The 26,753-nt window shown below is 50.3% G+C and overlaps 2 protein-coding genes across 15 annotated transcripts in view; both read right to left on the bottom strand.

Moving 5' to 3' along the window:
- Positions 1–10,608: 10,608 nt before the first annotated feature.
- Positions 10,609–26,115, bottom strand: LOC102149515 (ral guanine nucleotide dissociation stimulator). Of its 14 annotated transcripts, none has more exons than XM_070235975.1 (16): positions 24,797–26,115; positions 23,466–23,615; positions 22,302–22,598; positions 19,922–20,032; positions 19,057–19,167; positions 17,844–18,025; positions 16,294–16,487; positions 15,785–16,152; positions 14,810–15,025; positions 14,353–14,456; positions 13,781–13,850; positions 12,655–12,723; positions 12,147–12,221; positions 11,561–11,593; positions 11,071–11,192; positions 10,609–10,898 (listed from the first exon to the last, which is right to left on the bottom strand). In XM_070235975.1, exons 6-16 carry the CDS (start codon positions 17,990–17,992, stop codon positions 10,862–10,864), a joined length of 1,437 nt encoding a protein of 478 aa, XP_070092076.1. In that variant the 5' UTR covers positions 17,993–18,025; positions 19,057–19,167; positions 19,922–20,032; positions 22,302–22,598; positions 23,466–23,615; positions 24,797–26,115; the 3' UTR covers positions 10,609–10,861. The 14 variants fall into 14 exon arrangements, 13 of the variants coding, with proteins under 13 accessions (XP_070092076.1, XP_070092077.1, XP_070092078.1 ...); XM_070235976.1 differs by lacking the exon at positions 24,797–26,115 and adding an exon at positions 24,349–24,506; XM_070235977.1 differs by lacking the exon at positions 22,302–22,598 and having other exon boundaries at positions 24,797–25,775.
- Positions 26,013–26,753, bottom strand: part of LOC138917787 (collagen alpha-1(II) chain-like) — a 34,870-nt gene continuing 34,129 nt past the window's right edge. Inside the window, exon 4 of the mRNA XM_070235945.1 lies at positions 26,013–26,530. Coding sequence (XP_070092046.1) covers positions 26,431–26,530 — 100 coding nt within the window. The 3' untranslated portion in view covers positions 26,013–26,430. The remainder of the gene's footprint in view (positions 26,531–26,753) is intronic.

The raw sequence follows: 26,753 nt of genomic DNA on the forward strand, positions 1-26,753 counted from the left end.
CAACACATGTTCACAATGCAATAGAATTATACTAGAAATCAGTAACAACAAGATAATTCAAAGTTCTCAAGTATTTGCAGACTAAACAAGACACATTCTAAATATCAAGTGAGAAAATGAGGAAGCCTCAAGAGGAATAAAAGTATATTTAAACTAAGAGGTAATGAAAAATGCAACTCATCAAAATTTATGGGATGCAGGAAAAGCAACATTCAGAGGGAAATTTATAGCATTGAATGCATATGTCAGGGAAGAAGAAATACCTAAAATTAAAAATCTAAGTTTTCATGTTAGGAAAGTAGAAAAAGAAGAGTGAGTATGTTGAAGGTAAGCAGAAGAAATTAAAAAGTAAAAATTAGGGCAGAAACCAATGAAATTGAAAACAGGAAATGAAAAAAATCAACAAAGTCAAAGGGTTCTTTGTTTTTAATTTGGGAAAGATCAATAACACTGACTATCCTAGCCCAATTAAGTGAGAAATAAAAAAAGAGAAGACACAAAATACCAATATCATCTATAAAAGAGAGATATAACTACTAATCCTATGAAGAGTAAAATGTTAATAAAGGGATAATATGAATGACTCTATTCCCACAAAGTGGATAATGGGGGTAAAATGGACAAATTCATTAAAAGTCAAGTGTACTATGAAAGTTCACACAAGGAGAAACAGATAATCTGAATAGGCTTACATCTATTAAACAAATTGCATCAATAATTAATAACCTTCCAAAACAGAAAGTACCAGGCCTAGGTGTGTTTATCAGTGAATTCTACCAAAAATTTAAGGAGGAAAGTATACCTATTCTCTACAATCTCTTCTACAAGGTCGATGCCGGGGAATATCTCCTAATTCATTCTATGAGGGCAGCCAGACATAATACCAAAGCCAGACAGGGTACAAGAAAGGAAAACTAAAAACAAATATCTCTCATGAAGATAGATGCAAAAATCCTTAAGAAGCATTAGCAAATTGAATCCAACAATGTAAAAAAGGAGTTATATACCATGACGTAGTGGGCTTATTCCAGGAACGCAGGGCTGGTTCAGTGGTCCAAAATCAATTCATGTAATCCATCAATCAACACACTAAAGAAGAAAAATCACATGATCATATCGATAGATACAGAAAACGTATTTGACAAAATTCAACACCCATTCATGATAAAAGCTTTCAAACACTAAGAAGAAAGGGTAACATTCTCAAAGTGATAAAGAGCCTCTGTTGCAAAAACCCTACAGCTCACATCATACTTAACGGGGAGAAACTCACAGCTTTCCCCCGAGATCAGGAAGCAGGCGAGGATGCCCCTCTCACCGCTCATACTCAACACAGTACTGGAAGTCCTTGTTGATGCAATAAGACAACAAAAGGAAAAAAAGATATAAGATGGGGACCGAAAAAACAAGACCGTCTTTATTTGCAGATGACATGACTTTCTATACAGAAAATCCCAGAGAATCCACAAAAAAAAAGGAATGAAATTAATTAGCATTTATAAGAAAATTGCAGGATACAAGGTTAACCTATAAAAATCTATTGTTTTCCAATAAACCGGCAATAAACAATTGGAATTTGACATTAAAAACACAGTAACATTCATACTTGCACCTAAAAAAGAGAAATATTTAAGTATAAGTCTAACAAAATACGTGTAAGATTTAGATGATGAAAACTATGAAACTCTGATAAAAGAAATAAAAGTTCTAAATAAATGGACAGACATGTCCCATGTTCATGGGTTGGAAGATTTCACATTGTTAAGACATCAATTCTTTCCAACTTGATCTATAGCTTCAACACAATCCCAACCAAAATCACAGTAAGCCATTTTGTGGATATCCACAAACTGATTCTAAAGTTTGTGTGGAGAGAAAAAGACCCAGAACAGCCAACACAATATTGATGGAACAGAATAAAGTTGGAGAACTCGCAGTACCCTAGTTCAAGACTTACTAGAAAGCTATAATAATCAATACAGCATGGTACTGACAGAAGAGTAAATACATAGAGGAATGGAAAACAACAGAGAGTCCAGAAATAGACTCACGCAAATACAGGCAACTGATTTTTGACAAAGGAGCAAAGGCAATACAGTAGGGAAAGAACAGCCTTTTCAACAAATGGTGCTGGAACAACTGGATGACCATACCAAAAAAAAACAAAAGAAAGAAAAAGGAATCTTGACACAGACCTTACAGCTTTCACAAAAATTGACTCAAAATGGGTCATAGACCTAATGTGAAATGCAAAAGTACAAACACCTTGTAAAAACACAGGAAAAACATCTATATGACCTTGGCTTTGGCAGTGAGATTTTAGGTATAACACCAAAGGATAATCTATGTAAAAAAAAAATTGGTAAATTGGACTTCATTGAAATTTAAAATTTGTTCTGCTAAAGACACTCTTAGGAGAATAAAATAAAAAGAGAAGAAAAAGACAAGCCAGAGAGAAAGACTGGGAGAAAATATTTGCAAAAAAAAAAAGAAAACATGCCATACCTGTCACCCTCCCCATCGCCTCCTTGGGCTTGCAGGCAAAACATCTTCCTTTGGCCCCTAGTTTTGGAAAAACTCATGTTCTTGACCCAGGTTTAGTTTTTCACTACCATTTCTATTCCATACATTATCATACATTTAACTTGTAAAATAGACTGTGATATTATGTAGTGAATTAAGGCAAAAAAGGACTTGTATCCAAAAAACGTAAAGAAATCATGACACTCAAGAAGAAAATCCACACCCAATTAAAAGATAGGCCAGGGGTCAGCCAGGTGCTGTAGTGGATAAGTTTGCATGCTCTGCTTTGGCAGCCCAGGGTTCCTGGGTTCAGATCCCAAGCAGGGACCTGGGAGCACTCAACAAGCCAGGCTGTGGCAGCATGCCACACAAAATAGAGAAAGATTGGCACCGCTGTTAGCTCAGGCCCAATCTTCCTCGCACAGAATAAATAAATAAGTGGGCCAAATATCTGGATACAGCCACACCCTACTCTCCACCTTCATCCCCTCTGATCCCACACACGCCAGCCCGGCCACACCGTCGGCTGGGATCATTATCAGTCCTGGTTAACTCCATTCTGTGTCGACTGGTGCTGCGGCAGGCAGAATGGTTCCCATGCCCTAATCCTCAGAACCTGTGAATATATTATGCCAGAAAAGTGATTTTGCAGGTGAAATTCTGGTTATATATGCTAAGCGAGATAGGTCAGATGCGGAAAGACAAATATTGTATGATTTCAGTCATATGCGGAAGATAAAAAAACCATTACAAAAACATGGATATGGAGAATACATCGGTGGTTACCAGAGGGCAGGGGGGGTGGGGAGGGCAAAAGAGGTGAAGGAGGACATTTGTACAGTGACATTTGTAAGGTGAAATTTTTGCGGAAACTAGACTTTTGGTGGTGAACATGATGTAGTCAATACAGAAGTTGAAATATGGTGATGTACACATGGAATTCATATAATGCTATAAACTAATGTTACCTCAATTAAAAAAAGGTGAAAACATTTTCAAAAAAGAAATGCAGGTTACAGCTTTTAAAGTGGGGAGATTATCCTCGATTGTCTCTGTGGCCCAATCTAATCACATAAACCCTTAAAAGTCGAGAACTTTCTCCAACTGGAGCAGAGAGATGCTGCCGAAGGGCAAGTCAGAGAGACACGAAGCGTGAGCAGCACTCCAGGCTTCTGCTGGTTAGAAGATGGGGGAGCCGGGCCACGAGGAAGCCAGGTGGCCTGGTGCTGAGAGCCTCACGGCCTGAGGCCAGCGAGGAAAGGGACCTCAGCTCCACAACTGCAAGGAACCGCACTCTGCCAAGCCTCAGAGTGAGCTTGGAAAAGGATTCTCCCCCGAACCTCTAAATAGGATCGCAGCCGGCTCACTCCTGACTCTGGCCCTCTGAGCCGTGCAGCAGAGGAGGCAGCCAAGCCCGCCTGGGCCCGTGATCCCCAGAACTGTGAGGCAGTGAATGTGTGTTGTTTGAAGCCTCCAGGTCCGTGATAATCTCTTACAGCAGCAACAGGAAGCTGTTACAAGCACCCACCATTTCTGACCCATCAGGTACTTCCCAATACGGTGGGCACCTGAAATGAGTTGACAACCATGACTCCATTTTGTACCCTGGACTCCATCTTGCTAAAAATAGGAAACTGTGCTGACATTGCTGACTTACCAAAAGGGAGTTATTTGCTGAGACGACTGTCTGAAGAACTGTGCCAAAATATACTCTTTCTGGTCACAAGCAGATGCCCTTGAGCAAGCCCATGAGCTATGAGTGAATGGACCCTCCCTGACAAGCCGTGAGGTGGCTGCTCTGGGCTCTCCTTTGTGATGATAAAAACTCCTGACTTTTATGACTTGGGGGACCCTTTTCTGGCTGCTGCCAGAACCTGTGTTCCCCAAACTTCAATTCGAAGACCCCAAATAAAGCCTCTCCTTTTCTTTTAGGTGCCTCTTTTTCTAAGCACCGTCATCCCCGTCACTCAGGTGAGGAACCTGAGACTGTCGCACAGCAGGTGTCCAGGCCAAAGTTTCACAGGCGGAGCTCAAGACATCACAGGCTCTGTTCCCCAGCACCCCAATAAAGCCACTGTCGCAATAAAGCGAGTCACACGAATCTTTTGGTTTTCAGTGCATATAAAAGTTACGTTTACACTACGCTGTTGTCCATTAAGTTTACAGTAGCACTATATTTTTGAAACATGCACATACCTTGCTAAAAAAATAATTTATTGCTAAAAACACTAACCCTCGTCTGAGCCTTCAGTGAGTTGTAATCTTTTTGCTGGTGGAGGGCGTTGGCTCAGCATTGATGGCTGCTCACTGATCAGGGTGGTGGTTGCTGAAGGGTGGGGTGGCTGTGCCAATTTCTTAGAATAAGACAACAATGAAGCTTAGCACATTGATCGACTCTTCCTCTCATGAATGTTTTCTCCGTAGCATGTGACGCTGTTTGATAGTGTTCTACCCACAGTAGAATTTCTTTCAAAATTGGATCAATTCTCTCAAACCCTGCCTCTGCTTTATCAACCAAGTTTATGTAACATTCTAAATCCTTTGTGGTCATCTCAACAGTCCTCATGCATTTTCACCAGGAGTAGTTGCTCTCTCAAGAAACCACTTTCTGTGCTCGTCCATAAGAAGCAACTGCGCATCCGTGAACAGTTTATCAGGAGATTGCAGCACTTTAGTCGCATCTTCAGGGTCCACTTCTAGTTTAGTTCTTCTCCTGTTTCCACCGCATCTGCACTTACTTCCTCCACTGGATTCTGGAACCCCTGGAAGTCATCCGTGAGGGTTGGAGTCAACTTCTTCCAAACTCCTGTTAATGTTGCTATTTTGACCTCTTCCCATGAATCACGAATGGTCTTAATGGCATGGAGAATGGTGAATCCTCTCCAGAAAGTGTTCCATGCCCTTTGCCCAGATCCATCAGAGGAGTCACTGTGTACGACAGCTATAGCCTTACAAAATGCAGTTCTTATACAATAAGACTTGGAAGCCAAAATTACTCCCTGATCCCTGGGCTGCAGAATGGATGTCATGTTAGTGGGCGTGAAGACAACATTAATCTCATTGCACCTTTCCATCCGAGCTCTTGATTGACCTGCTGCATCGTCAATGAGCAGTAATATTTTGAAAGGACTCTTTTTTCCTGAGAAGTTGATCTCAACAGCGGGCTTAAAATATTCATTAAACCATGTTGTAAACAGATGTGCTGCCATCCAGGCTTTGTTGCGCCATTTATAGAGCACAGGTAGAGCAAATACAGCATAATTTTTAAGGGCCCTGGATTTTCAGAATGGTCCATGAGCATTGGCTCCAACTTAAAGTCACCAGCTGCATTAGCCCTAACAAGAGAGTCGGTCTGTCCTTTGAAGCTTTGAAGCCAGGCATTGCCTTCTCTCTGGCTGTGAAAGTCCCAGATGGCGTCTTCTTCCAGTAGAAGGCTGTTTCATCTACGTTGAAAGTCCGTTGTTGAGTGTCGCCGCCTTCGCTGATGATCGAGCCACATCTTCTGGATGACGTGCTGCCCCTTCTACAGCAGCGCTTGCTGCTTCCCCCTGCGCTTCCACGTTATGGCGACGGCTTCTGTCCTTAAACCTCATGAGCCCACCTCTGCTGCCTTCACTCTTTCTTGGGCAGCTTCCTCCCCTCTCTCGGCCTTCACAGAACTGAAGAGAGTGAGGGCCTGGCTCTGGATCCGCTTCAGCCTGGTGGAGTGTTGTGGCTGGTTTGCTCTTCTGTCCAGGCCACTGAAACGTCCTCCATATCAGCAATGAGGCTGCTCTGCCTTCTTATCATTCGTGTGTTCACTGGAGCAGCACTTTTAATTTTCATTAAAGGAAAAGGAAAAGGAAAAGGAAAAGGAAAAGAAGTTTTCCTTTGCACTCACAACTTGGCTAATAGTTTGGTGCAAGAGGCCTGGTTTTTGCCTGTCTTGGCTTTTGAAACGCCTTCTGTATGAGCTTGAGCATTTCTAGCTTTTGATTTGAAGTGAGACATGTACGACTCTTCCTTTCACTGGAACGCTTAGCGGCCACTGTAGGGTTACTAATCGGCCTAATTTCAACATTGGTGTGTCTCCGGGAATAGGGAGGCCTGAGGGGAGGGAGAGACGGGGGAACAGCCGGTCGGTGGAGCAGTGGGGACACACACAACATTTATTGATTGTTTGCTGTCTTATATGGACGCATTTCGTGGAGCCCCAGAACAATTACAATAGTAACATCAGCGATCACTGAGCACAGATCACCAAGACAAACAGAATAGTAAGGAAAAAGTTTGAAATACTGTGAGAGTTACCAAGATGTGACCCAGAGACACAAACTGAACACACACTGTTGTAGAAACGGCACCAGTAGACTTGTCTAACACAAGGTTGCCACAAACCTTCAACTTGTAAAAGACGCAACATCTGGGAAGCACAATCAAATGAAATAGGCCTGTATCACCCTTTAAACCGTGGGGGCGTGTCAGTTACTCAGTTGAAACCCATAGAGGGAAAATTAGGTTTCCTGGTGAAGAAGAAATTAGGCCTCAGGTCGCAGCTTAAAATCTTGCTGAGTTTCTAGTCTGCTGACCTTCCCGTCGTTTCAAACTTGCCAGCTCCCACACCCACAAGAGTAACTCCGTGAGATAAACCTCTCGCTGTGTGTCCGTGTGTGCACGTATGCATACACATGCATGTACAGTCATGCGCTGCATGTGACCGTTTGGTCAGTGACGGGCTGCAAATACGATGGTGGTCCCATAAGACTAGTACCACACAGCCTTGGTGTGCGGTAGGTCACACCATCTAGGGTTGTCTAAGTGCACTCTGTGCTGTTTGCACAAGGACAAAATTGCCTAATGATGCATTTCTCAGATCCCGTCCCCGTCGTTAAGAGAGGCGTGGCTCTATGTATGTTCATACATGTGTATGTTCATGTTATACATATATGTTCCTGTTCTCTGGAGAGCTCTAATACAGATTTTGGTGCCAAGGATGGTTCTAGAGGAATAGAATATTAAAGATGTGTTTCTAAAATGGTTCTGGGTTTCTGTAATTGGCTCTCTGATTTGATGAAACTTTCTAGCAGCCCTATTTCCAGTGTTCAGAGGAAGCTAATGGTCCATGGCAATTTCTGGCAATAGAGATATACGAAGTATCACCATTGTGTAATCCTAATCAAATATTTATAAAAGGCAAGGTTCTGGGTGGCCGTGAATTTGATACTTTAGATCATTTCGGACTAACTAATGTAATGAAATTAACTAACTGCTCCTAACTGCCCTGATTATGTGAGGAAAGAAAGAGATGAGTCCAGGTGTCCAATTCGCAGCTCCAGCACCATGTAATGGACCTGAAGCATCTCCTTCTTCCCTGAAATAAACACTTATTTCCTGTAGCTTCAGAGCTGAGATTTCCGAAAACCTAACCCAGAGTCTGCCTGCAAGTGGCTGAATCACAGCCCAAATGGAATTCCCGTCCACACAGCAGTGAAAGTGATGGCGTAGATTTAGGAGTGGGGTCTTGAGGGTGGAACGGGGACAACAGGCCATTCCTGGGTGAGCTGGGCTTCAGGCTCCACAGATGTGCAGCGTCTCTTTGTCCATAGAAGCAGCGCCCTCCTCCTCCTGTCTGAGGAGATCACTCCGCTCCTCCTGAGGCTCCCTGAGGGCACTGCCTGGCAAGACACCGCTCCTCCTCAGGACTACGCCCAGCAGCCTCCTTGGCTTGCAGACCAAGACTCCATCCAGGTGAACCTGACTCCCAGCTGGTCCCAAAGGGTCAGGCGCAAACTGGGCCCCGAGGAACTGCGCTGCACTCCAGAAGAACTGGTCCAATTCCTGGGACACAGACGGGAACCTGGCAACACTGTGAAGAACCGGAATAGGCAGGGTTGGGAGAACGCTGGAAGGAACGTACAGTAGGATTAAGTGGAACGCAGTGGTAGGGCCCCACTCGGCAGAGGTTCTCTGTTCAGTGTGTGTCTCACGGGGGGACAGAGAGCTTAACAGTCTGCTCAGTTGACCGGCTCCAACGTGGAGCCATGTGGAGGACACACAATGAAAAGCAGCGTCCTGGGAATACTGTAGAAGAAGGGATCAAAAGAATCATTCTGAAGCAGCACAGAGAGCTACATGAGAACACAGCCAACCGCTTAGTGAAATGAGGAAAGCAAGAGCAGGACAAAATGAAAAGCTCAGAAACAAGAAACACGAAAAAACACAAAAAAGAACCAAACAGATATTTTGAAGCTGAGAATGAAAAAGAAAACAATAGTATGTTAGGGGTCCCTCACTGCAAACATGGGTCTCTCCAAAAGTGTCAGCACTTTTGGCCAATGGGTGCCCAAGGATGCAATGCGCTGTCCCCCGCTGCCACACGATGGGCATGGGACATGTTAAAGGTTGCTCCATGCAGGTTGGCCTCGCAGGAGCCCCACAGTCCTGCAGGAGAAACCCTTCGGACACCCGTGCCTTCATCCCGGTGCTGGACCAGCCCTGGCACCTGGCACTTCTGCTTCCCTTTGGAGCGGAAGGACAGCCATTCCTCCGTTGGCAACTCTCTTTCCTGGATGGCTGTGCCGTGTCAGGAAGGGCCTGGGCTGCTGGGAAGCAGCGTTTATCCTCAGCGGTTGGCTGTCCTGAGAAGGTGCCCTGGCAGAGTCCAGCCTGCAGGGAGCTGGGTGACACTTGCGGCCATCAGGCAGTGCCAAGCTCTTCCTCTGGCCCTTGTCTTACAAGATTTTTCAGGGCTAACGTTCAAAGCATCAGGTGGTAACCCTTTAGCTCCTGGTCAGTGGGTGGGTCCTTGGGCTGAACTCAGGGCGCTGTCTGTTTACGCCCACATGGGAAGCATTTCAGTATTTTAACTGGTAAGGCATTTTCACATGTCCACGCATGTCCAGAGGTCATCACGTTGGGGGCATCTCCGCTGCACCCCCACCCACGCTCCTCTCATGCCTCAGCTTTCAATGCTCCCAACAGGAAAGGCTCACAACCCCGGGACACAGTCACAGCTTAACTGTGGAAAAGAGCACAGGCGTCCAGGGGCTGCACGCCGTAGGGGCTGGGCCAGCTGCCCCTTAGGATGAGCTGGAAACAACACAGCTGAGTGTGTAAACAGGCACTTGTGTGAGACCATGGACCTCAGAACCATGTGGCCCAGAAGTCACTCTGGACAGCAAGGGAGAGTGTAAGTGCACTCACTAGCCAGGATTATGGCCTGTTAGCCTGCAAATCACTGCTCACCAAGATCCATCAGGCCCAGCAGGGAGGAGTGGCCTTGAGGCACCTGAGGGATGGGGGTCCTTGAGGGGACTTCTGACTTGACAAGAGTAAAGGAGGAAGCGGAGGGGCTGGGGGTCCTGGGTCCCAGGGAGCAGGAGAATGTCGGCAACGGGCCCCAGCTGCAGCCTGGCGGGCTGCACCACAAATCTTCCCCTGGAGAGGAGACGAGCAGGGAGAGGACTCTGGAGCCAGGGACACGGTCCCAGCAGGAGTCCCGTCCAGGGAAAGGGTGAGCACGGACCCCAAGGGACACTGAGGAGGGCAAGTCCTGCCTGCCCGAAGTCCCTGCACAAATGACCTTCCCCTGGCCTTGTCCTCTCCACACGCACAGTTTGATCTCTGCCTGTTTTCCCCACTTAGAGCTGATGCGTTTCCAGAGGCTGAACTAGGAAACTACAAGTTCCCAAACACGTTGTCCAGAGAGACCTCCACAAGAGACGCAGGAAATGTTTCCTCTCCCTCCAGAGTGTGGACGGGCAACCCCACTCCTGGGGCACAGAGTGGGCCTGGCAAGTGGTGGCTCTAGGGACCCCCTCATTTCCGTGGTGGATGCTCGGCCTGAGAAAACACCTCGACCTCCCATCTCAGGGATCTGAGGGGCTGTCTCTGCTCCTGGCCCAGCTTCACGATGCTGACACGGACCTGTCCTCTGAGAAGGGGCCCTTGGGGTCTCCTTCAGCAGCAAGGGAGGGGCTGCACCTTCCCCCCTCTCCCACACACAATAATGGGATGACTGAAATAGGTCTTAATCCAGTGAGGAATCTGAGAGTCTGGACAGCGTTTAAATTAGCACAGAATGTGAAAGAACCACCACTCCCAGGCTGTAAGAGAAACAGGACTTTAATACAACAGTGTGCAAATCTGGCATGAACTATTTACAAGAAGTGATTCTCACCCCTACAGAGATGGAAACTGTCCTCGGGGAAGGGGTGGCAGGCGGTGGGGCCCGTGCACCCCGAGTGCCGCAGCTGGGTCCCCGCTGCCAAGGAAGAGGTCATACGGCCATGGGACACTCACTCCCTCCTCAGCTTCATGATGGCCGTGCTCTCTGGGCCTGGAGAGATTTGCTGGCCAACTAGGATCGGGGCTCCAGCTGGCAGGACAGGCTGAAGCTACAGGACAGAGTGGCACCTGTGAGCCTCCCACACTCCACAGCTCAGGTGTCCCTCCCGGCATCTGCCCAGCACCCCAACAGGGCCGACAAGGGAGCCATGGACGCAGGCTCTCCGGACTGGCCAGCAGGGAGAGTCCACCTGGCCCTCCCCATCTCCTGGCCGGCCTCACCTCTCTTCCTCACTGAGCTGCTCCATGTCCCAGAACCAGGCCCTGAATCGCTCCTGGGGCTCTAGGTTGTAATTCTCTGCAGCCTCCTGGAGCTGCACAATCTCCATCATCACTTTGTGCTCCTGGGACCACAGGGAGGAGAGGATGCAGACACAGCCTGCTGGGGACGCTGCAGGGTCTTCAGGGGGTGAGGAGTGGGGCAGGGGCTGGTCCTGGGTCCTTGCTCACATGGGACCCTCCTTCCCTCCAATTCCATGCAGGTCCTACCTGTACTCAGAGATGGGTATAAGCCCCTCCTGCAGGAAGTTTCGCTTGATGCCCACCACTGCCCCCACCCCGCCCCCACTGGATGGGTCTCCTAATTCTCTGTCATCCAACTCTCTCCATAAATGTAAGATGCAGGGGGTGGAGCCCAGGAGAGTTCTGCCTAGGGGTGTCTCTGGTTTCCACTCCCCTCTCCTCCCTGACATGGAAGGCCACAGCTGCTCACCTTTTTCTTTTTCTCGTGGTTGATCTCATTGCCCTGGAAGGTAGACAGCAAAAGTCCATCAGAACGAGCCCCCTACCTATGACCAGCCCCCGTGTGTACCTCTGCTCATGGTGCCCTGCTCCAGGTCCAGGAGGGGGCTGGGCATGACACAAAACAGGACTTGGACCCAGGCCAGGCTCTGGGCTCCAGTGAAGGGAGGACATGGGGGCTGACACTCAGGGACCTTGTAGCCCAACCCTCTGATGACGGACAGGGAGGCTGAGTCCTCAGGCAGGAAGGGACAGCTCCCTCAGTGTGTGCTGCCTGACTTGGAGGCCGAGTTCTCTCTCGCTTCCAACAAAACCCCTGCAGCTCTGCAGGCAGGCAGCTCTGCTGCTTCGCCAGCCTGGGGACCCGGGACGGGCTCCACGTGGAGCCTTCGTTCCCTCATTGCTAAGAGGGGCACACTATCTCAGAACACAGGGAAGCCAGGGAGGCTGTCATGACAGGAAGTTACCACATTCTGACCACTCAGGTCTTGGTACTGGGACGGTGTCTTCCCAAGTCCCAACCTGGTCACCCCCTTCCGGCCCCCGGCCTCACTCACATTTCCGTAATCCTCCATGGCAGTGTCCAGCATGATCAGGTCAGTTAGCATGCTGCCCAGGAAGGGGACGATGCCCTGTGCCATTGGGATTAGATGGCATGAGCCCTGGTCTCAGGTGTCCCCATGACCCTCCCCTGAAAACTCCTCCTCCTCAGCCTCCTGGCCCAGCCCAGGGTCCCCACATGGAGTAGCCTCAAACCCTTCATAGCCGGCCCTCAATCCCCACCCCTCACCCTCCAAGAACACCAGACTCCTCCTGGTCACCTCCCAGGGCCTGCTTTTGGCTGGCCACAGGGCCTTTGATCCTGGGCCCCTCCACTCTCCCGACCCATCCTGCTGCAGCTCCCCAGGCCCTCCTCCTGGTCACTTCTAAGGGCGGGTGTCAGGCTCTGTGGCAACAGGAGGAGGGCTGCAGGAGGAACGACCCCTCTCTGAATTGGAGCCCCCAGCTGGGAGGGCAGAGACCCCTCCTCTGACCTTGGAGCCCCTCCCCTACAGGCGCACTCACCTTCTGCTGCTGCCTCTTCTGGCCTCTCTGCAGGGTCCTCAGCAGGGTGGCAAACTTGGACGGCTGCTTCTGCCAGGATCAGGGACAGGGTCAAGGAGGCCATCCTCCCCTCACCCCACTTCTCTTCAGCCCCTCTGACCTCAGCCCCGGACGTCTGAATCAAGTCAGCTGGTACCAATGCTACTCCATCCTCCAGCATGCTCTGATTCTAGAACAATCCCAGCTCCAACACTCTTGCTGTATGACCTTGGACCTAAGGCCTGTCCTCCTTGAGTCAGCCTCCTCATCTGGAATGTGTGACAACTCCACCTACCTTGCAGGGTCTCCTGAGGACTCAGCGTCAGTGACGGTCTGCATGGTTCTGGCTCTCACCCCACCCGGCGTGAAAGGGTGGGGTGGGGCTGACAGGACACTTTGGTTTTTCTTTCATGGGAACACTACGAGGTCCACTCAGGAAAGATCCACTGAGCACCACCAGTTTCCTGGACACTTCTCAAAAGCCACCTGGGCACCAGTTACTGCTGACTAGGACCCAGGTGAGGTTCCTGACAGGGACAGACTAGCAGCGACTGCGGTAGGGCCAGTGGGGAGTCAAACATGCACACACATCTGTCATGCTCCAGTCATTCAGACTCAAGGCTGGGCAGCCCATTTGACCACCTGGGGGAATGCCTGGCAGTGCCCATCCCGAGGGCAGGCAGGGTGCCCTCCTCATGGAGAAATGGTGAAGACAGAAGGAGCAGTGGGGGCCTGGCTTCCTAAAGACACAGTGAGCTGGTTCAGGGAAGAAACATACCCCCGCCCACCCCATCCACGCAACAGCCTGGAAGAATCTAAGTGCTGAGAGCATGGACCAAAGTGGAAGCCAGCCCCTGCTCAACCGGCCAGCTCAGCATCCCCACCTGGATCAGCCCAGACACCCCCAATTCCTGCCATGACCAGGGCTTCCCAGCCCACAGACACCTCCCCCACCTGCCCATGGACCAAACAGACCCCATCTTCCTGTTCATCCAGGGAAGACTGGAATTGTCCACAGAAACTTCAAGGTAGAACTTACCGTCCACATCCTGCCCGTCCCCCTTCCCCCCACCCCGCCTCTCCCTCCACACTCCAGCCTCCACTCTACCTTGATGAGCTGCTCCCAGCTCAGGGAGTTGTCCTCATCACAGAGCTTTTTCAACTTTCGGCAGCTCTTCCTGAGAGGGGAAAGGAGGAAGGAGAAGCTCAGGAACAATGGGGCAGGGGGCATAAGAGCAAGTACCTTTTCCATGCGAATCTAGAAACTCCAAACTGCCTGAATGAGGATTTTTGCGGGGGTCCTCTGAGCACTGAGGTAGCCATGGGACTGCAGAGGGGGCTCTCATGCTGGTCACCTGGGGCCGCCACTCCCTTTTCTATGGAGCAGCTGTATTTTGACCAGTTTGCGTTTCCATTGGGCACAGAGTTCTGTGGCTGTATGGCAAACACTTGAAAATCTCCACTTTGGTTCAACCCACTATGTGACATCTAAGCAACTTGAGTCCTGAAGCAGAACTGGTGGCCTAAGTTGCCAGTGAGGATCAGGGACACTGCACACCCACCCAGGCCCTGTGCCCAGGGCTTACTGCCACCCAGGAAGCCCCAGCCGACGAGAGGGCAATGGCAGACACGTGGGAGCTCCCTCCTCCCCCTGGTCCTCCTGTGGAGAGGCCTCCCCACCTGGACACTTTCCCCCAGGTCTTGTTCAGTCGGTATATGGGCATGCTCTGCAGAGCCGAGACGATGGCGTACAAGGAGGAAAAGTTCCTCAAGGCTTGGCACTCCTGAGGAGGGAGAGGAGGTGCTGGGAGGGGAGCAGGAGCCCTGTCTGCTCTGGCTTCAGTCCTCCTCCCTTCCACTCACCCCTCCTGAGTGGGACAGATGCCCAGGGTGCCAGGGAGGGTACAGGTGGACCAAAGAGTAACACTTCCAGGAGGAGGAATTTTGCTCCAAACAGGAAGGAGCCAGAGAGGAAGTGACCATCCCACCACTGGGACATGCCAGTCAAGGTCAGCGGGCCCTTGGCAGGAAGGACCTAGGGACTGTGCCGGGGCTTAGAGTGCAGCCTTCAGTCCTGAGAGCTGATCAAGGAGAAGGGGCAGTTCCATGGCTCTGGAGAGGGTCTCCCCCTGCATACCCTGGCCACCTCGATCCACCGCTCCAGGACCTTGGCCCTGCCCTGGGCCGTCATGTTTGGGTCCCCAAGGCAGGACGTCATGACACAATTTGCTACTCTGTTGAACTGCACCACTGTGGCCCGGACGGTGGGTGCCACGTTCTCATGTCCAGGCTGGGTTCTTTTGCCCCAGGTGGAGCTCAGATACTCAGAGGGCACGACGTTCTTGAACAATTCCTGGTGAAGAGGGGGAGAGTCACTCAGCCCTGTCACAGCCCATCTCAGTGTCCAGGCAGGAGTCACTGGTCTAAGCTGGGGCTCAGGAGGCTGAGCATGTGTTCTCAGCCTGGTGGGAGCCCCTGGCTTTCATTGTTCTTCCACTGAGAGCACCCAGCACAGGACGACCAGGGACTCGAGACTGTTGGGGAAAAGGCAGGAGCATTTGCACCCAGCCCAGCCCCACGAACTGCAAGCTCCAGAGGGCTGCTCCACTTGGCACCTCCCAAGGGGGCATCTTCCTGCATCCTGAGCATCCGCTGGTCCCAGTCCCCATTCCGCTGCACATTCCCCTGTGCCAGCTACACCCACGGGCTTTGTCAGGTTGTCTCCCTTTTAGTTAAGTACACGTCAGGTGCATCACAAGTGCTGAGGCTGCTGAGGCTCCGGGGCAGATGGCTGGACCACCCGAGTTCCTGGCTGCACACAGTGCGTTCTCCTTCCCCACCTCTCGGGCCAGCCCCCACCGGGCTTGCTCTGTGTTTTACTTCCTTCAATGTGCTCAGCCACTCTGTGCAGCGGGTCCTCTTGGTCCCCATCTCTACAGTGTGAGGGTGGAACATGAAGACTGGGGATTTGCTCAGATCCCAAGGTTGGGAAGTGGTGGAGCTGGGATTTGGACCCAGGTCACAGGAGTCCCCAAAGGCAAAAGCAAGTCTCGGGCAGCTGATGGCAGAGGGATGGCCTGCCCTACCCCGACCTGAGAGCCAAGGTGCTCACCGCGTCAATGACCGTCAGTTGTTCTGCCACCTCCCTTGGGGAGAAGGCCATGAGGCTAGGCTTCCCATCGGGCTGCTCCTTCCTGGTCACTCGCCAGGGGTGGGAAGCCTCTGGAACTGGAGCTGATTCTGCTTCTGTTACTGGAGTCTGAGGTGGAAATCCCAGCAGACCCCTAGGTCCCGTTGAGTGCAGTTCAGCACCTGCCACTTGGGCTGGGGCTGCTGATGGCACTCGCTCCGGGTCTGGAGCAGCTGATGGCTCCAGCGCTAGGAGTGATGGCAGAAATAGAACTGGACTTCCGTCCAGCTCCAGAGGTGGCCCCTTTTCTGCCTCTGCCGCTGGCAGAAGTGCTGGAGCTGGGGCAGGAGCTGGAGAAAGACAAAGGGTCAGCTACATAAGTTGCTTTCCATGTGCCTTTCCCCAAACAGCAAGATCCCACTGTCTTTAAATGAATCCCCAGTCATGACCCACCCACTGGGGTAGTTTTCCAAGCCTATGGTCTCCCTTACCCTCTGTCTCCAACTCAGTGGCCTGGAAAAGATCCACCTGGATGAGGAAAGGGGTGGCCTGGTGCTTCAGGACTGAGCCAGGCAAGAGGTCCTGTAGATACGCCAACGTCAGCTTGATCCCGGAGTGGTGCAGCATCCGCCACATATCCTGGGAGTTCTCCTGATGCCAGGGGCCCCAGGTAGGAGAGAGAGCACTGGGGAGAGCCATGTGTGAAGAGAGTCACAGGCCTGGCCTGCTGTTCCACACTGTGTTCCCACAGCACCTTCTCTGTGCCTGAGCCCCAGAGGATGGACCAGGCACTCCAATCCCTGGGTGGCTGTCCTTGCACTGGAAGGCCTGGTCATCAGCCAATCTAACAGAGAGCCTGTGTGAGTCTGGCCTTCCATCTGACACTCTTTTCCCAAAGGGCCTGGACACAGCCTACCCCATCCTCCACACTCGAGCATCAGGACTGAGGTTGGAGGCAGATTTGTGACCAGGCTGCTCACCACCTACTGTTCTGGGCCCCAGTGGTGGTGGTTGGGAGAGGTGCATGTGCAGAGGGCAGGGAGAGGGAGAGGGAACTGTGGAAGCGATGGGTCCCTCAGTGGCAGACTCAGCCCAGCCTCTCCTCTGCTTCCCATGGCGGGACCGGCACCCCATCAACAGGTCTCTTTGATTCATTTCCTCCTGTAGGGAAGACCGCAGACCTCAGGCCTCCCACAGAAACCCCAAGAGGTGTGAGATCCAGGGTCTGCCAGTCCATCCATAGCCACAGTCCCCATGGTCTCCTAGCCCCTTCTGTGGACACAGGAGGCCCTCCCTCTGGACTCAACACCACTCATGGTCTTAGTTGGTCCTTGAAGTCTGTCATCGTGGTCTGACTATGAGAGGATGCGTCCATATCTAGAGGAGGCCAAGAGGGTGTCATATCTAATGTCCTGTGGGCATGAATACTCATGACGCCCAGAAGTGAGCATCTAGCTCTCAGGCTAGAATTGAGCCCCCGGGATAGTGTCTGCTTCCTTCCTTGGACATCCTTAGTGTGTAGGAAAGGGTATGAATGTACTAGGAGCTTAACATATAGTATTCAATGAATGAACCCCATCCAGAGCCTTCCCAGAATTCTGAGTGGGCCTGCGTCTCCTCTGCTGCCCCCAGAGAGCACTACGCTGGCCGCACCAAAGACAAGGACCAGGATCAGCTAGATGGAATCGCTAAATTGTCTTGCCAATAGGAAAACAGTTTGCTTTCCATGGGCTTTTCCACACTCGGGACGGCCACAGGCCAGCGAGGGGAGAGGCAGAGAGTCTCCTCACTGGGGACGGAAGCAACAAGCCTGAGGATGCGCAGCATGAGCAGCAGCCCCTTCTGTGGAGTCCGGCACCAGGCAAGTGCCTGCCATGGTTTCGCCCGTGATTTTCTTCAGTGACCCTGTGAGGTTCATTCTTTTACCACCCCACTATTCAGATGAGCAAGGTGATGCTCAGAGAGGTGTGGGGACATTCCCAAAGCACAAGTCTATTAGGTGGGAGACTGCCTGCTGTGCTGTGGAGGGGTGGGCACTCACCTCTGGAGCAGCTGGTCCAGGACCTGTGGGGTGGAGTAGAAGGCCTGGTACACACACGGGAAGGTGGTGACAGAGATGGATCTTCCGTGGAAGGATGGTTGCAGGGAGCCTACCACCTTCTGCACTGCACCTGCCTTGAGGGTCAGCATCGTGCGAGCCTCAGCCACGGACAGGGTGGGTTCCTTGGCATACCACGTGGACAAGGTGGGACACAGTGTTAGTGGCCATCACCAGGAACCACCAGGAGCATCAGGGTCTGGAGCTCAGACCAGAACCTCCCAGCACCTCAGGAAGTTGTATAAGAGGGACGAGAGCCCACCTGGGAAATGGTTTTGGACTTCCAAGTACAATTTGATTTTTAGGGGAATGACAAACACTTAGTACCTTCAAGGCATTCTGTGACCTGAGGAACAATCGCACCTCTGTGCATTAAGAGCCTGTGTTAAGAGCATTATCCCAGGGAGTCATCAATAAACATCCCCACCACAGACATGAGCAAAGAGACGATTAGTGACCTTCCGCCAATCTGCGGTTCTATGTCATGGCAGACCTAGAAAACTCTGAGTCTATTGGGACACATTTAAGATGTGCCCTGCAGCGTGTTGCTCAAATGACAACAGAATTGGGTCATGTCCAGGTCCAACAGCATTGAAAGACTGAATCACTGAGGAAAATGTCCTCCTATGTGGAATTATGATGAAGTCAAAAAGGCCTCAGCTCCTGACCTGAGTGGCCTATGATGAGTTGATGTGTTTCGTGAATGCGAAGTTGCAGAGGAATGTATAGGATCCTGTAATCCACCCCCATCCTCTTTGTGTGTAATCAGCCTAGCACGTGTGATGATTTGTGAGGCTTGGAAAATGTCTGCAAGGACAGTGGCCTGAGTGCTACACAGCTTCCCAGCCGGGCAGCTACATCAATCCAAACGGGAGCAAAATGCTAAGGTCCTCATGGCCTCGTGAAAAGTGATAACAACGTTAAACATTTCCTCTATGATTCCAAGAAACATGTGAAGAGTGTCTTTCCACCTTACCCCACAGCTGGCTGGGGAGGAGAGGAGGCCCAGACTCCTTCAGGAGCAAGGCCGTAGGACACTCCATTGGGAAAGCCCTGTGAGGGCCCCAGGGGTGTGCTCAGATTCAGACCTGCGTTCCAGGCCCACCCTGAACATCTTGGGGTGGTGGGCAGGGAGAACCTCTGCTCCTGCTCTCACCTCAGACCGGCACAGGATGTTGCTGGTGGCCTGCTGCTCCTGCCTCTTGACTAGGGAGGGAGAGAAGTCGAACCCGTCACATAGCTTTTCAAAGATCTCCTGCGTGGAGTTCTGGAAAGACAGTGCCCGGCAGACGGGCCAGGAGACATCAGGAGCCTGCTGGACATCGCCATAGGGGGACAACCCCATGAGAATTTCTGTTCCCTAGTTCAGGCACACAGGGACATCTGCACAGACATCTGACCAGGGAGGGAACTAGATGAAACTTCTAAGGTTCGGGATTAACACAAAGGCAGAGGAGCTTGATACCCAGCACCCACCTGCTCTGGCTGCCAGCCTGAGGTATGAATATCAGAGACTCACCAGTTTTACAGCACGTAACAAACTGCTCTGATTTGAAGTGTTTTGTGAGATGACAAGGTGCAGAGAAATGTATAGAATCCTGTAATCCACGCCCATGCTCTTTGTGTGTAATCAGCCTAGCAAGTGTGATGATTTGTGAGGCTTGGAGAATGTCTGCAAGGACAGTGGCCTGAGTGCTACACAGCTTCCCAGCCGGGCAGCTACATCAATCCAAACGGGAGCAAAATGCTAAGGTCCTCATGGCCTCGTGAAAAGTGATAACAACGTTAAACATTTCCTCTATGATTCCAAGAAACATGTGAAGAGTGTCTTTCCACCTTACCCCACAGCTGGCTGGGGAGGAGAGGAGGCCCAGACTCCTTCAGGAGCAAGGCCGTAGGACACTCCATTGGGAAAGCCCTGTGAGGGCCCCAGGGGTGTGCTCAGATTCAGACCTGCGTTCCAGGGCCACCCTGAACATCTTGGGGTGGTGGGCAGGGAGACCCTCTGCTCCTGCTCTCACCTCAGACTGGCACAGGATGCTGCTGGTGGCCTGCTGCTCCTGCCTCTTGACTAGGGAGGGAGAGAAGTCGAACCCGTCACATAACTCTTCAAAGATCTCCTGCGTGGAGTTCTGGAAAGACAGTGCCCGGCAGACGGGCCAGGAGGCATCAGGGGCCTGCTGGACATCGCCACAGGGGGATACCCCCACGAGAAATTCTATTCCTTAGTTCAGGCACACAGGGACATCTGCACAGACATCTGACCAGGGAGGGAACTAGATGAAACTTCTAAGGCTCGGGATTAACGCAAGGGCAGAGGAGCTTGATCCCCAGCACCCACCTGCTCAGGCTGCCAGACAGGCCCTGGGGTATGAATATCACAGACTTACCAGGCTGACAGCACATAACACTCTCCTCCTGCCCAGGAGGGACCCACTCCTCACCTGCTGCCTTCCCTGACAGTGCCCATGCGCGCACACACACACACACACACACAGACACTCACACACAAACACTCACACAGGGGGCAAGGGCTATGGGGCTGCTCAGGTGGGATCAGAGTTGTGTCCTGCCCTACATTGGGCTGCTCTGGGCTGCCCCACATTACCTTTGGGTACCTCCTGCCAAATGGCCTGTGGCTCCGAGGATGAGGGTTAAGCCAACTCCTACAACAACACAACAGTCTCACACTCTGGGCTTTCCTGAGCCTAGAGCCTCTGAAAACTGGGCCACAACAAGCAAACATGTTGTTGTCTGAAGTGTGTCCAGTCAAATGAGCTGGCTAGGGGCCTGTGTCTAGAATGTAACTGCCTGGTTACAAGAGTTCTAAGTCTGTTGGGGTCTATCGCCAAGGAAGTGAGGTCACGTTTTCAAGATTCCATTACCTGGGCTGCTTCCTGTAATCAGACCTAACCAAACCACCCTCATGTCATCTTCTTAACTATACATGAGGAGCTTCCACAGCCCCAGCCACAGCTGCCTGGCAATGTCATGAGGGTCCCAGCTTTGAGGAGGCAGAGCAGAATTCAGACCTCCTTTATCTTACCACTTCTCTGTCCAGGAAACCTCATTGTGCCTCTCAGGGCCTCCCCAGTCTCCAAACCCGCACAAGGGGAATCCGCCTAGAATATACTTGCCAGGGACATCATCAGGTGTATATGAGATAATATCCATACCACCTGTGAGGTCGTGTCAAGTGCAAGTAATGCACAAACAAAGAGATGGAAGAATTACGAGAAGGGATGTAGCATGAACACCACTCAAAACAGGCCTGGGGTCAGCAATGCGATATTGCAACAGGCAACTCCTCTCTCGGCCTCATTTCAATGTCAGCACAAGGAGAGGGTTGCTGAATGAAATCCAGACACTGTCATCCTCTGGATTCAAACCTCTCCATTGTTTCCTCTTCTATTTAGAAAGAGACCCAAGTGCCACATGTTGAACTATGAGGTGGGCAGCCTTCACAATGGCTCCCAGAGATCCCCACCCGTGGTACACACATCCCTCACAGATTCCTGTGTGACCACTGAGTGCTTAGTGACTGGCTGTCACCAATAGAACACAGCCGGTCTGGACGGATGTCATGCCTAAATTTTAAACACAAAAAGTCTCTCACTTCCTTCTTATTTCCTCTCTTAAGTTCCACCTCTCTCTTCTCTCTCTCTTTCCCTTCTCTCTCTCTCTTCCCTATCCCTGAGCTGGGGAATCAAGCAGAGATGTTTTGAGCTGCCATATACAGAGGCCCACGTGGGAGGGAACCGAGGCAGCACCCAGGCCAACAGACAGAAAGTAACCCATCCTCTGAGTCCAAACTGTACCCTGAATCCTTTGAGGAAACCTGGGAGGAAATTCTCTGCCAGTCGAGCATCAGCTGAGGTTGCGGCCCCGGCCTTGAGGCATCTTGAGCAGAGGAACCAAGCTCATGTATGTCTGATTCAACCGCAAAAATTGTGAGATAGGAGGCATTTGTCCTTTTCAGATTCAAGGCACTGGAACTGTGATTTCAGGCCCCAGGATCTGGCATTGCCCCCTCCTTCTCTGCCCCCCAGGCTTCCTCCAGCCACACTGGCCACCTTTCTCACATCCTCTGGCCAAACCCCCTTCTGCCCATGAGTGTCTGCAGCAGAGGTGCCTTCTCCCTGGCACGCTGCTCCCAGACTTGTGCAGGGCTGGCTCCCTCTTGTCATTCTGGTCCCAGCAAATGTCACCCCAGTGAGGCCTTTCAGACCCCTACCCGGTGACCCCCAGCCCTCCCTCACAGGCGCCTGAATGTCCCCAAAACACTGGCTCTTTCCTCTCTCATGCGTTTGCTTTCATGCTTTTGTCCTTGTCCCCTCCAGAGTGTGAGCTCCTGACTGGCAGGGACCACTCAGTCGTCGTCAGCCCTGTACTCAGACCCACCTGAGCACCTGGCACAGGGTGCGTGCTCGGTGCACAGTCGCTGAGTGAAGAATTGTGAAACTCGTGTCCCCTCCTCCTGCTCTTCACCAAGTCAGACTGTGGAGAGGAGCGCTAGTACCAGGAGGAGTGAGTTCTCTCTGAGGCGGGGGACAGCCGGAAAGGCCTCTGCACGGCTATTCGCTACTCCAGCAGCTGAAGCAGAGCTGAGTGGGCGCCGTGTAAGTTTAAGAAGTCAGCACAGGGACTCGATGCACACAGACTGCACAATAACACCACCAGTTCACTTAACATCCATCACTGAAAACAGAAAAATAAGCGTTTCCTTGTGATGAGAAGTTTAGCTTCTTTGTTCTTAGCAACTTTGAAATGTACCACACAGCAGTGTTAACTTAGGCAGTGTTGTGTGTCAATTACATCCCAATAGAAGTGACAACAATTAAAACCCAACCCCAGCGGGCACCACTGACGCTGCAGGCTGCCTGCCTCCTGGTGGCCAGCGCCAGCACTGCAGCCCTGGCAGAAGCCAACAAACAGGAAGGAAGTTTCTTTGGGTGTCCTCAAGGCAAAGGCTCCCCACTGTCCCAGGGGTAAAGGAGCAGGACCTGCAGGCTTCCAGACCATGCAAGGAACCTCAGCAGCCTCTCTCTCCCCATCTTTCTGTCCCTCCACTCGGGTGTCCTCTTCTCTCAGGAGGCATCCTAACCTCAGCCAAGGCAATGATTTCCCTCTCCTGCCAAGTGAGGACCTCAGGACTCCAACAAGGACTGGTCTTGTCCCTGGACTCTGGACTCAGTGTACACTGCTCTGGCATGTTCTTCCTTATCCCAAGTTCTCATCCACCCAAGCCCCCAAGCCTGTCTCAGTTCTAAAGGATCTCCAGCAGGTGGGAAAGCATTTTCTCAGGTGCTCAGAGCACAGGGCGTCATCGATGGAGAACCAAGGGCCACAGACACTTCGTGAGCATCATACGGAACCCAGGGAGTCACCCACTGGATGCACTCCACTTTACACAGGAGGACACCAATGTCTTCTCTCCTCTACCCAATGTCTACACAAGAGGAGAACGGCTCATCAGAGTAGCAGGTGCCCGCAGGAGTAGACTCCAGCTCCCCAGTCCTGTGCCCTCCAGGCTAGGCCAGGGATGCCCTTGGAACAGGTACACACCTAGAAACCTGAGGGATTCTTCAGTCCATCTCGGGCCTGCTGGGCATGTAGCCAGGAGGATGGATGCTACTGTTCATGGCAGAGCTGCCTCCGACTGCCTTCTCCTCGGCCTCTTGTCACTTCCCTGGTGTCTGCTCTTTCCTGGGGTCCCTGCATGGTCCACACAGGAGAAATCGGTGTGAGTGTGCCTGTGCATGATTGGATGCGAACAGGAAGACGACCCCACATGGACAGGGGTGGGCAGGGCTCCCCTAGGACCATGAGGTCCCTGTTTCCAAAGAAAACCCGAAGGGAAGAGGTGGAGCCTTGGCCAAGGAAGCCAGAGCCCTGATTGATCCTCTGGATTCTGAACCCCTCCTGAGGTCTGGGTCAGTCCCTCCAACTTTCTGGGCCTCAGATTCCCAAATGGACAAAGAACACGTTTTGTAAGAGCAAAGTCAAAATGGACCCTCTGCAAATGAAACAAGTACCATGCTTTGACCTCCCCCCACTGTTTATCCTCCAAGGAGACTTAGAACCTACACGGTGTCTTCTACTGGGTAAGATCACCCTCAGCACACAAAAGTGATAATGGTTGAAATGGCACACGGTCAACTTTATCAGTGACTAAATATTGATGGAAGAAGAAATACATCTGAATATATTTTGATATGACTGATGACATTCAGGAAAGTTAACTTGCTGGAAATAAGAACACCTAAACAAAACTTAAAATGTCAGAACCTGTAGTCAGTACATTATGATGTAGATTAAAACAAATTCAGCCATTTGCATAACAATTAATTGATTGAGAAAAAATAGATTCAGTGAATTAATAATAAAACGGATACACTGGGATTGTTTTATGGTGCTTATTTTATAGGAGTCAAGGAATTAATCATACTATATTGCATTTTGAAAGTTGCTAATAGCATAAATCTTAGAAGTTCTCATCACAAGAAACACATTTGTAACTCTTGATGATAGATGTCAACCAGACTTCTTATAGTGATCATTTCACAATATACACACATATTGAATCATTTTGATGTAGACCTGAAACTGATATAAAACAAACTTAAATTTAATATTAAAAATGTCTTACTATGTTTTCTCTGAAAAATACATTGTAACAAAAATTTTGAAGAGTTTTGTCTAATTCTGATTTCAAGGTTCTCTTAGGCCCAGAATGAAAACGTTTGCCTGATCAAAGTTGCCTCAGGTACAAGGGCTGAGACAAATACCAGGGTCAGAATGGAAGAGCACGAATGGCAAGACTAAATCATCCTCTGCTCATTTCTTTGTATTTGCACTTTTAACCGATAATATATTTTTATTGGCTTAAAACTTACCATCTTGGCCATTTTTCGGTGTGCACATCATTAAGCACATTAAGCTCCTTACGCGCATCTTCAGTGTGTTGGCCACAGTCGTATGCTGGTGCAGCCATCACCACAATCCATCTTCAGAACTCTTGTCACCCCACAGAACTGAAGCTCCGTCCCCACTCATCGGTCACTCCCCTTCCCCTGCTCCCACCCCTGGCCAACAGCATCCGCTGTCCGTCTCTCTGAATCTGGCCATTTCAGGAATGCCATATAAGTGGGGTCACACAAGGCCTGTGTTTTTGCGACTGGTTGATTTCATTTAGCATGATTTCCTAAAGGTTCATCCATGTTGTCTCATATCTCAGAATATCCTTAGTTTTTAAGGATGAATAACACGCAATTGTATATATATATGCCCATGTTGCTTCTCCATTCATCCCTGGATGGATCCTTGGCTTGTTCCACGTTTCAGCGATCATGAACAATGATGCCATGAACATGGGTGTTCAAATATGTCTTTGAGACCAAGTTTTCAGCTCTGCTGTGTATATATCCTGAAGTAGAATTGTTGGGTCATTTAGTGATTCTATTTTTAATTGTTTTAATGAAATGCCATGCTGATTTCCACAGCAACTATACCGTTTTACATTCCAGCCACAGTGGACATGGGTCCAATATCTCCACATCTTTGCCAGCATGCCTTTCTTCACTATTTTTTTGGAGTGCCGTCACATGGATGTGAGGTGGTATCTCATTGAGATTTTGACTTACATTTCCCCAGTGATTAATCACATTAAGCATCTTTGTATATGCTTGTTGACCATTTGCGTATCTTCTTGGAGGAAAAGTCTATTCAAGTACTTTGCTCATTTTTGATTTGGGTTGCTTGTTTTGTTGTTGAGTTGAGAAGTTCTATGTCTATTCTGGATATTCAGCCCTTGTCTGATAGATCATTTGCAAATATGGACTCCCATGCTGCATGGGTTGTATTTTCACTCTGTTGATATTGTCTTCAGAGGCAGAAAGGTTTTTAATATTCATGAATTTTGGTGTGTGTACTCTGTTTTTTATTGCCCATGCCTTGAGTGTCATATCTATGAAATCATTGCCGAGTCCTATCGTGAAACGTTTTGTCCCATGTTTTCCTAAAAGAGTTTCAGTTCTTACATTTGGGTCTTGATCCATTGAGAATTAAGTTTTATATGTGGTGTGAGGTCAGAATCCAAGTTTATTTTTTGCATGAAGATATCCACTTTTTCAGGAACCACTGGTTGAAAAGACTGTCTTTTCCCCGTTGAACAACCTTGGCCACCTTATTTCTGGGCTCTCTATTCTGTTCCGATGCTCTATGTGTCTGTCTTTATGCCATTACAATGCTGTTTTGATATTGCAGGTTTGTAGCAAGTTTTACATCAGTAAAAAGAGAGTCCTCCAACTTAGTACTTCCTTTCAAGACTATTTTAGACATCTGGGCATACTTGAGATTCCATATGAATTTTAGGACGGGTGTCTTTCAGCACAAAATGTCATTGGGATTTTGATAAGGACTGCATTTAATTGGCTCATGTCTTTGGAGGAAGCTGACATCTTAACAACAAGGAGGCTTCCAATCCACGATCACAGGACGCCTCTCATTTCTGGTAGTGCCGGGTGGTTGTTCAGGTGGAGGGGACAGCACTCTTCCAAGTAGTCATGCAGGGTCCCAGAATTCCTCCACACTGTGCCTTCAGCATTTCCTCAGAACTCACCGACATCGGCCTCAAGTCAAGGGAGAGAAAAATGCGTGTCAAATGCATGTGGGAAGTTTTCAAGGACTGGGTGTGGATGTAGCACACGTCTGTGCCACCCTCTCCCCTGGCCAGAACTACGCGCAGAACCAGCAGACCCTAACAGTCGGCACTGCGGGCAGAATCAGCGGACCCCACCAAATTTGGGACTGTGGACTAACCAAGGGCTAGAGACTCAGTGTCTCAGGGAACCA

The sequence above is a fragment of the Equus caballus genome, chromosome 15 (genome assembly GCF_041296265.1).
Source record: "Equus caballus isolate H_3958 breed thoroughbred chromosome 15, TB-T2T, whole genome shotgun sequence".
NCBI classification, from domain to species: Eukaryota; Metazoa; Chordata; class Mammalia; order Perissodactyla; family Equidae; genus Equus; species Equus caballus.

What these genes read in the sequence shown, in the direction of transcription:
- LOC102149515 (XM_070235968.1), bottom strand. Translation starts at nt 20,646, where the DNA reads ATGTTTGCTTGTTGTGGCCCAGTTTTCAGAGGCTCTAGGCTCAGGAAA. An exon ending in CTGGACCAGCTGCTCCAGAG is followed by an intron (nt 16,488 to 17,843) that starts GTGAGTGCCCAC and finishes GGCTCTCCCCAG; the next exon opens with TGCTCTCTCTCCTACCTGGG. An exon ending in AGAAGAGGCAGCAGCAGAAG is followed by an intron (nt 12,222 to 12,654) that starts GTGAGTGCGCCT and finishes CCAATGGCACAG; the next exon opens with GGCATCGTCCCCTTCCTGGG.